Source organism: Mus caroli, chromosome 11 (genome assembly GCF_900094665.2).
Source record: "Mus caroli chromosome 11, CAROLI_EIJ_v1.1, whole genome shotgun sequence".
In the NCBI taxonomy this organism is placed as follows: Eukaryota; Metazoa; Chordata; class Mammalia; order Rodentia; family Muridae; genus Mus; species Mus caroli.
Genome location: NC_034580.1, coordinates 48,255,389 through 48,265,590, shown reverse-complemented (window position 1 = coordinate 48,265,590; position 10,202 = coordinate 48,255,389). Strand labels below are relative to the sequence as shown.

The following is a 10,202-nucleotide window of genomic DNA, read 5'->3' as shown; positions in this document are numbered from 1 at the left end:
AACTCAGAAATCCGCCTGCCTCTGCCTCCCAAGTGCTGGGATTAAAGGCGTGCGCCACCACGCCCGGCTGGCAAGCACTTTTCTAACTGGGCCATTTTTCCAGTCCCCTTTAGCAAAGTCTTGTAGGGACAAGGATTTTAGAATGTTATAGAAAAGGAAAAACGAAGCCAATAAATTCCACATAAGAGGAAAATATTTGAAAACACAATGAAAATCAAAATTTGCAAACAGGGATTGAAGAGATGGCTCAGTGGTTAAGAGCAATGACTGCTCTTCCAGAGGTTCAATTCCCAGCAACCACGTGGTGGCTCACAACCATCTGTAATAGGATCCGCTGCCCTCTTCTGGTGTGTCTGAAGACAGTGACAATGTCCTTACATATATAAAACAAATGAATCTTTCTTTTTTTTTTTTTCGAGACAGGGTTTCACTTTGTAGCCCTGGCTGTCCTGGAACTCATTTTGTAGACCAGGCTGGCTTCTACAAATAAATCTTTAAAAAAAAAAAATTGCAAACAAAGACTTCAGACCAGCCTTTCTCCCCCAGATAGTGTCATCAAGGCAAACATACATGTATGCATACAAGTACAAGGGATTCAATGTCCACTTCTGTCATCTAGAGGCATCCCTATACACACATACACATAAAATACATGTAAAAACAAAACAAAAGCAAAACCAAACCTCTTCTTCTTCTTGATCTTTTTCTCTGTGTTGGTCTCTGCCATGCTAAGGGACAAAGGGAAACAAAAGCTCTGATTAATAAAGTGACCACACTCTGTGACACCTCTGCCAGCCTCAGACCTGTTTTGCTCTTCATTACATTTGCTCAAGGGCACAGGGTTTCCTGCTCTAATCAAGTCAAAAGTTTTCCTCCCGGGACAGGATATACACAGTGCATATGGCCAACTCTGTGATAAAACACACTTTATCTCTTGTACCATCAAAGTCTGTTAGTAGTTAAGGTGACGGAACGCACAGACTTGTTTCTTTTTTTGTTTAGACCTTTAGTTATGTATTGAACAAGCAAGGCCAACAACAGCACAACAGCTGTAATCTGGCTTCCTAGAATTACACATGGCCATTTCACACTTTTACAAAGAACAATTTCTGCAGAGCTTCCAAAATTTTAGTTATTGTTTTAAAACAAAGACATGGGAACTCAACACTGCAAGACTGTTCCCTGAGCCCACAGAGAGCAGTGGAGCATGAGCTGCGTTCCCGCCATCAGCATGCACACAGCTCAGCTTTCAGACTACAGACTGCTCCGATCACTACAATACTCGGTGCAGGTTCAAGTCCAGGGCTGGTACATGCAGGGCAAGCACTCTATACCTTATACAATTTCACTTTTTTTCTTTTTCAAATCAACTCTAAGTAGTGAAATTTCTTCTTTGTCTTCTTTGAGACAAGGTCTCACGTAGCCTAGGCTAGGCCTGAAGATGCTGGACTCTTGACCCCTCCGCTTCCCTTACACAGCGTTACAGATGGAACTCAGAACATTGTGCATGCTAGGCAAGCACTCTGCAAACTGAGCTACATCTCAGCCCAACTTCTACCCTGTGCTTGTACCTTAAAGGTTTCCAAAATGAGTTTCTGCTCCTTGATGAGGAGAGTAGGCTTGATCCTGCCACAGACATAGTCACCACACAGAACCACCACGGGTTTCATTCTAACCAATCTCATGAGAGAATTTTCGTTCAAAGCTTGCGGAGCTGTGTCCATTTCCACTTTCTGAGGTATAACAAAAGGTGACTCTATTAGCTGGGGCAGGCACTGCCTTGTTTTGTGAGACCACATTACAGAAAAGCTTTCAGCGGTAGGGTCAAACATTAGACCATCCTCAGTGTCTAGACTCCAGCCCTGGCAGAACTGAATAATGAGTTAATTCCAGACAGGGTCTGACCACACAGCTCCGGGTAACATGGGTTTAGTTATGTAAGCCAGTTAGACCTTGGAATCATAGAAATCTACCTTCTTCTGCCTCCTGCATGCTGAGATTAAAGGTGTGAGCTACCATATTGGCTGAGTAGATATTTATCGTTAGAATCTGGCAAAGTTTAGTATTAACTCAGTTTCTAACTAATTTTTACATTCATTCTTGAGAAACATGCTTTGTTCAAAGAGATGAAGTTTTGATACAGAATTTATCAAAGCCACACAATGTATTTACACACACACACACAGAGGAGGGCGGGGGTGGGGGTGGGGGGGGAGAACATGTGTGGTACTGGAGGGCTCATGCAGGCTAAGCAGGGCCCTGACCACTTAGCTGCATCCTTAGCCTAAGGTGAGAATACTTGTTCTCTGTCTTTCTTCCTGCTGCTCTGCTTCTTATTTTCCCTTTACACTCCCATCCCCATATGGCCCTTTCGACTTTCAAGTCTCATGAGCTCCATACCTGCCCTGTTTCTCTCTCTTAAAGCCCCCCCCCCTTTTCCCCCCACTGGTGATTCTATTTGCTTGCTATGGAGCAGCAATAAACATGGCGGTTAAAGCATCTCTGTGGTAGGATTAGGGCCATTTGGGTACATGCCCAGAATACTATAACTGGGTCACATGGAGACTATTTAGGGTTTGTTTTGTTTTGTTTTTTACTTCCAGAGCCCACACTGATGTCCACAGTAGCCACAGTGCCAGTTTACACTCCCATCAACAATGAGTAAGGCTGCCCTTTACCACAGTCCTTGCCCTTTTGTCTTCCTGACGGGTGGCCATTCTGTACTGGGTGAGACTGAAGATAAACCTAGTTTTAACTTGCCACCCCTGTGGCTAAGGATGTTGGACACCTTTAAAAAAATATTCAGCAGCCATTTGTATTTTTTGTAACTATTAAATGCCTTCATCCAAGTTTTAAAATATTTTCTTGTACTGTGATTTTAGTTTTTTGCACACTGTAAATATCAGTTCTTAGTAGGCAGAGATCCTGGCCCAATTGGTAGGCTAGCTTTTGTTTCTCACTCATTTAGTGATTTTCTTTACTATCCAAAAGATTTTTTAATTTTATAATGTCTTTTTTGTCAATTTGAGAAAGGGGTGTTTTTGAAGATAGGATGTCACTATAGAACACTGGCTGGCCTCAAATTAAGAGACCCACCTGCCTCTGCCTTCCAAGTGCTATTAAAGATCGGACCACCATACCTGGCCCTATTTGTCAACTTTGGAGACAGAGTCTTCTATAGTCCGGGCCTGTTTTGACTTACTATATAGCCAAGGATGACGCTGATACCTGACACTCCTACACCATAAATGCTAGCCCGGCTCACTGGCCATGTGAGGATTTCCCTGTCGTGCCTACAGGATATCATCTCTCACCGTTCTCAACAGGACCTTTGGGTGGGACTAAGGGCCTCTCCAGAGTGTTAATGTGTAAGGTGTAGGGGAGGAAGTCAAAAAAAAAAAAGAAAACCAAGAAATAAGTTCTTACAGATTTCTTTTTGGAAAAAGCATGCATTAATTCAGTGATCTATTATTTTTTAAAATTTAATTTGTGTGTGTACATGCTCACATACATATATGTACATATATGTGAGCATACAAAGAGGTTAATAATACCTACCTTACTAGTAGAGGTTTGAGGTTTAAATATGCTAAGACTTATAAAAAGCACACACAGGGCCTGGACACAGAATGGCCATTCATTAAAAATCAGCCAATAGCATGGTAAACTGGATATGGCGGAGCACACCTGTAATCCCAGCACTCAGGAGACTGAGACAGGAAGACAGCAAACTTGAGGTCAGCTGATTCTGTAAATATTTTTATGAGTTCCCCTGGATATTACATGTAAACATACCTTTGCAGCAATAATCTATTTTCTTTTTCCTTTAAAGCTTTCTTCAGCTCTGCTGTTCTCGAAGGTCTGTGTAGGTACTTTCTTTTCCCTTTGCATTCATAAGTCCAATGTCCAAATTCCAAGCATTTCTGACATCTTACATGTTGCTTATTGGCTTCACTACAAAGAAAATAACAGAATACAAGCCTTAAGTTTTGTCTTGGGACACTTTCTGACCAGAAAGAGCATAAAGCATCACGTGATGTCGACTCTAGCAGGCACGCAAACGGTGCTCAAAGCATGCAACCTAGAGCGGGACAGGAACCGAGTCTCGCTCTTCTAAGCCCAGTCCTGTATTTCATGCTTAGAGTCTTTCACTTTGCAGGCCAACATGGGAGGATGGCTCTGAGTTCAAAGTTAGCCTGAGCTGCAGAGCAAGAGATCCTGTCTCAACAAAGCAAAACAATAAAAACAAAAATTTTAAGTTTTCCCGTTCCAGTAATGATGTATTCAGACCAACATTTTTAGCTCAGGATAATGAAGATCTTTATTTTATTTGTTGTAATGCTAGATATTAAACTCGGAGCCTCCTTCACAAATGCTCTACTACTGAGCCAGACCCCTAACCCATTAAAACACTTTTAAGGCTGGGAAAAGGGTGGGTGGATAAGGTGTTTGCTGTAAGCCCAAAGATCTGACCCCAACGACTTGTCCTCTGACCTTTACTCCTATTCACACATAAATGAAAAAGCTTGTTCATTTGGTTGGTTGATTCTGCTTTTGATTTTTTCCCCTGGAACTCCAGGGGACCAGACTGGCCTTGAACTCATAGATCTACCTCTGCCTCCCAAGTGCTGGCATGTGCCACTGTGCCTGGCTATCATTTTTTTTTTACTTGCTAATGAAAAATGGTGGTGGTGAGATAGCTTAGTGGGTTAAAGACACTTGTCACACAATACTAGGACTAAAAGTGTGAGCCACCTTACCCAGCTTGTACTTTAATAAAATAGTCCTTGAGCTTCAAAAGAAAAATTGCCGACTGTTAAGTTTTATGGGTGAGACCCCTCTGCAATATAGATTGGACATTCCCAATACAAACATTTAAAACCCAAATACTTCAAAATGTAACATTTGTTGAGCACCAAAACACCACAAATGGAAAATTTTATACCTGACATATAACAAGCTATACCTGACAAAACCAAGCACGTTCAGAGCTGAAGATAAGGTTTAACAGTTAAGAACACTTGCTGCTACTGCAAAGGACCAATGGTTTGGTTCCCAGATCTCATATGGTGGCTCATAATCATTTATCTCTCCAGTTCCAAGGGACCTGACACCCTCTTCTGACTTCCAAGGGTACCAGGCATGCACAAGCTGTAGAGATAACAAGCAGCCAAAACACTCATATACATAAAGTATCTTTAAAAAATTTTTTTTTTTTTAGCCAGGCGTGGTGGCGCACGCCTTTTATCCCAGCACTCAGGAGGCAGAGGCAGGCGGATTTCTGAGTTCGAGGCCAGCCTGGTCTACAGAGTGAGTTCCAGGACAGCCAGTGATACACAGAGAAACCATGTCTCGAAAAACAAAACAAAACAAAAGAGAAAAATATTATGTAGGGCTGGTGAGATGGCTCAGTGGGTAAGAGCACCCGACTGCTCTTCCGAAGGTCCAGAGTTCAAATCCCAGCAACCACATGGTGGCTCACAACCATTCGTAATGAGATCTGATGCCCTCTTCTGGAGTGTCTGAAGACAGCTACAGTATACTTACATATAATAAATAAATCTTTATATAAAAAAATTATGTAAAGAAAGTTAAGCTATTTTAAAGCTGGACATGGTACACTCCTTTGATCCCAGGATCCTGAGGGGTGAGGTAGGACTGGGAACACAGTGACAGGGAGATCTATTGCAAACAAAACAGTTGGGACAGGGAATATGATGGATGACCAGCCAAAAAATCAAAAGGCCTGGACAATGGAACTGCATATTAAATCTAACAAGATAATATTTAGCAAAGATGAAGATAAGCCTGTTAAGAAAAGCAATACAAGTGCACGCCTTTAATCCAGGAGGCAGAGGCAGATGAGTCTCTGTCAGTTTGAGGTCTTGGAAAAACAAAAAGAGAAACAATATGAAACAAGGAAAGACTCATGACTTTTAACTGGAAAACACTCCTTGGTTTTTGTTTTTGAGACATGGTCTCTTTCTTTGGTAGCCTTGGATAGCCTAGCCTTGAACTCACAGACCCACTTGCTTCTGCCTCCTGAGTGCTTAGATTAAAAGCATAATCCACCAACATCAGGCCCAACACTGGGGTTTTAAACTAATAAACCACAGCTTAGGTCAAAAGCAAAGTGCGAAGCATGCAGGTTATTAGATGTATAAACTGTTTCCTTTCAGTTTCGTATCATGACTTTTGATGGGTCTGAGAAATACAACAGGACATGCATGTCACACGGCCATACAGAGTGGGTATGACATTGCTGGAGGGTTTTAAGATGAAGTTTTATTATGTTGCCCAGGCTGGACTCAAATTCATGTTCAAGTAACTGGTCTCAGCCCCTTACATAGCTTACACCAACCACTGAATGGGTTATTGAGTTGGTTTGTTTTTCTTTTTGCAGACAAGGTCTCCCTACACAGCTGAGGCTGGCCTGCAGTTTGCTCTGTAGACCAGGCTGGCTTTGACTCAGTGCTGCTCCACCTGCTTTTGCTTCTCCAGTGCTTGGATTAAAGGCATCTGCCACCAGGACTGATAGTTACTGAGATTCAAAAATAAAAATTAAAAAAACTTTTTTTAATTTAGACTGGGCATGGTGGCACATGCTTTTAATCCCAGCACACAGAAGGCAGTCAGATATCTTGAGTTCGAGGCCAGCCTGGTCTACAGAGTGAGTTTCAGGACAGCCAGGGCTACACAGACAAACCCTGTCTCTAAATCTGCCCACCCCACCCCCAAATTCTAACAGACTCAAAGCAAATATACCATTTTCTATCTTTCCCCAAATCCTCTGGTGACTCGGTCCTTTCTATGGCTTTTAGTCTGCTTTCAAATGTCACCCATCGCAGACGAATTTCTAGAACTGACTTGAACTGGGCCTTTTGCCTTTCCTCACCACAGCCTCTTATTTCCTATAAAGCTTAACTTTGTTTTGTATTTAGAGACGGGGTTTCTCTGTATAGCCCTGGCTGTCCTGGAATTCACTCTGTAGACCAGGCTGGCCCCGAATTCTGAAATCTGCTTACCTCTGCCTCCTGAATGCTTGGATGTACCACCACCGTCCGGCTCCTACAAAGCTATTTAAACCACTAGCTGTACTTGTTTAGAGTATCAACAGGTTCCACAATAAAACTGTTAAGCTGCATAGCTTGAATACATTTTTCTTCAGAGAAACTGTCTGTGAGTGATTGTACTAAAATAATTATTTACAGTGAGAGCTGCAGAAAGTGAAACGGTCGATGGGGAATGAATAGGCATTGCAGGCAGGCTTGTTTCTAGGAAGGGCGATAGGAAGGAGGCAGGTACGCTGAAGAGGGAAAAGTTTGGGCTCTTGAGAGGGAAGATGTGGGATCAAGCATCCAGGCTACCCTTGACATGTGGACCGAAGAGAGGAACACAGACCACCCAGCGACCAATTCTTGGATTCATTTCGAACTCTCTTCAAATCCCGCTCAGTCCAGCAGCCTGCGCCCGCTCACTAGCTAGCGGACAGGCGTCTGTACGCCCCCAGCCCTCCTGCACACCCCACAAGCATCTCACTTACGCTTTCCTTCGAGCTATGAGCCGATGCATGGGAGTCGCCATCTTGGAGCGGCTGGAGTCTGCCGCAGGGGTTTTTGGGAAACTAGCACCGGTGGGCGGGTCCTTAGAAACCTCTTCGGTCCTGGGCGGGGCCAGACGGGCTCAATCCAGAAGAAGCTAATGGTGACCACTACTGGTTTGTCTTTTCTAATGTGGGCTTGTGTGTTCAGTATGAATAGGGTCTTGAAGGGTGATCTCAAACCAGGGGTCTGTAATATATATGCAGTGTAATTTTGTAGTATTCAAAAAATCCTGTAATCCAGGATTTTGGAGGCTGAGGCAAGAGGATTGCTATGTGTTTGAGGCCAACCTGGGAAAATTTATGGCCCTAGCTCAAAACCAAACCAAACAAAACCAAAACAAAACCAAAAAGGCCAGGAAGTAATGGCCCGCATCTTTAATTCCAACGCTTGCTGGGATTCGCGGCCAGCCTCATCTACACAGGGAGTTCCAGGAAAACCAAGGCTGCACACAGAAACTGTCTCAAAAAATTAAACACCAAAAACCCCAAGAAATTACAGGTGTCATCATGATGACTGGATCATTCTGATTTTGTTGTTGTTTGGTTGTTTTTTTTTTTTGGATTTTTCCTTCAAAGATCTGTGTAGAGGATTTTTTGGTCTTTTTTTGAGACAGGGTTTCTCTGTGTAGCCCTGGCTGTCCTGGAACTCACTCTGTAGACCAGGCTGGCCTCGAACTCGTAAATCTGCCTGCCTCTGCCTCACAAGTGCTGGGATTAAAGGCATGCGCCACCACTGCCCGGCTGTGTAGAGGAATTTTAATCCAGCAACATGGCTGCTCTGGAAAGGAATCAATCATAAGTGATGGGAGTACAGACATGAGTTCCAGGCCAGCATGGTACAGAGCAAGTTTCAGGTAAAGAAATTTAGTTCCAGGTGTGGTAGCACATTCCTTTAATCCTAGCACTCAGGAGACACAGGCATGCAGATCTCTGAATTCTACTCAGTTTGGCTGAGTCTTAAGAGAGGAGGAGGGGGTGGGGGTGGGGGGTGGAGAGGGAGACAGAGACCAGACAGAAACACCATGTGTTTCCTTGGAATTGAACTCAGGACCTCTGGAAGAGTAGTCAGTGCTCTTAACCTCTGAGCCATCTCTCCAGGCCCCTCTTTTTTTTTTTTTTTTAATTGTTAAAGATAACATCTTTAATTTTTCAGGCTGGCCAGAAACTTAGCTCAGGCTAGTCTAATTCCCAAGTTATGACACAAGTTTCTAAAATCAGGATTCAGGATGTAGAGAAAGGAGGACAAGGAGGTTAAGGCCAACCTGGGCTATATAGCAAATATGAGGCCAGCCTGGTCTACAGAGTGAGTTCCAGGACAGCCAGGGCTATACAGAGAAACCCTGTCTTGAAAAAAAATTTTTTTATATATACAAAACCAAAACCAAATCACTCTTCATTAGTCCTCCACCACCCCATACCTGATTTATTGCGTTCAGGCATTTGTTTTCCCAGATAAAATCTTTTTAAAACTTCTAATTGATTCTTTGTGGATTTCACATCATGCATCCCAGGCCTGCTCGTCTTCCCATCCCCTCTTATCTGCCTGTCTTCCAACCTTCCCCCCTCCAGATGAATTTCCTGAGTGAAAGTTTGGGGCCTTGAGATGTAGCTCTGTGGTAGAGTTTTTACCCAGTATGTGTGTATTAGTCAGGGTTCTCTAGAGTCACAGAACTCAAGGGTAGTCTCTATATAGTAAGAGAATTTGATGGCTTACAGTCTATAGTCCAACTCCCCAACATTGGTCCAAGGATCTAGCAGTAGCTCAGTCCCACGAGGCAAGAAGGTGAAGAAGAGAGAATCTTCCTTCTTCCAGTGTTCTTATATAGTCTCCAGCAGAAGGCGTGGCCCAAATTAAAGGTGTGTGCCATCATGCCTGGATCTGGGACTTGCTTTGTCCCAGATGACCTTGAACTAAGAGATCTCCCTGACTTAATCTTCTGGGAATCATAGCCACTATGCCTCAAGATCTCCATGCCAAGTCAGAAACTTGTATCTCCCAGTCTCCAGATTAGGATCACAGGTGAGCCTTCCAGTTCTGGATTGTAGTTCATTCCAGATATAGTCAAGTTGACAACCATGAATAGCCACTAATGAAAAGATCAGCTCAGGAACTTTGGGAAGGTCATGAAACTCTCGGCCCTCCGGAAAGGAAGAGGTTAATTAACGTTTCTCAGACTACAGGGCAGGAATAAACCTGCCTGTGGGGACATATTCTGCAGGACTGACGTTGCTCACCTTCAGACAAGGGAAGTCCTTGTCACCTCATTCCCTAAAGACCAATCAGTTTAAAGGGTGCACTATCCTGCCAATCATATTGTACCTAGTTGCTGATGCTCTATTCAGCCCCTGGAAACCATATAAAAACTCGCCTGAAAGGGTACTGGTGGTCGCAACCTCTCCTTTGAGTCTGGGACGACCCTAGTGCACGGAAACAATAAATTCCTCTTGCTTTTTGCATCTATCCTGGCTCCACATGGTTCACTCAGGGGGTTCCCAGTAAGCTAAGGCTCCCAGGAGTATTACACTACCATGTGAAAAGCCCTGGCTTCATCTCCCTAGCAACACACACACACACACATACACACACACACACACACAC

At 43.5% G+C, this 10,202-nt stretch overlaps 1 protein-coding gene across 1 annotated transcript in view; it reads right to left on the bottom strand.

Annotated features, from left to right (window-relative positions):
- The window catches only part of Zcchc10 (zinc finger CCHC-type containing 10), a 9,892-nt gene extending 2,307 nt beyond the window's left edge, over positions 1–7,585 (bottom strand). The window contains exons 1-3 of the mRNA XM_021178266.2: positions 7,544–7,585; positions 3,796–3,954; positions 684–728 (exon numbers count right to left, since the gene is read on the bottom strand). Of these exons, the coding sequence (XP_021033925.1) occupies positions 684–728; positions 3,796–3,954; positions 7,544–7,584 (245 nt within the window). The 5' untranslated portion in view covers position 7,585. The remainder of the gene's footprint in view (positions 1–683; positions 729–3,795; positions 3,955–7,543) is intronic.
- Positions 7,586–10,202: the final 2,617 nt, after the last annotated feature.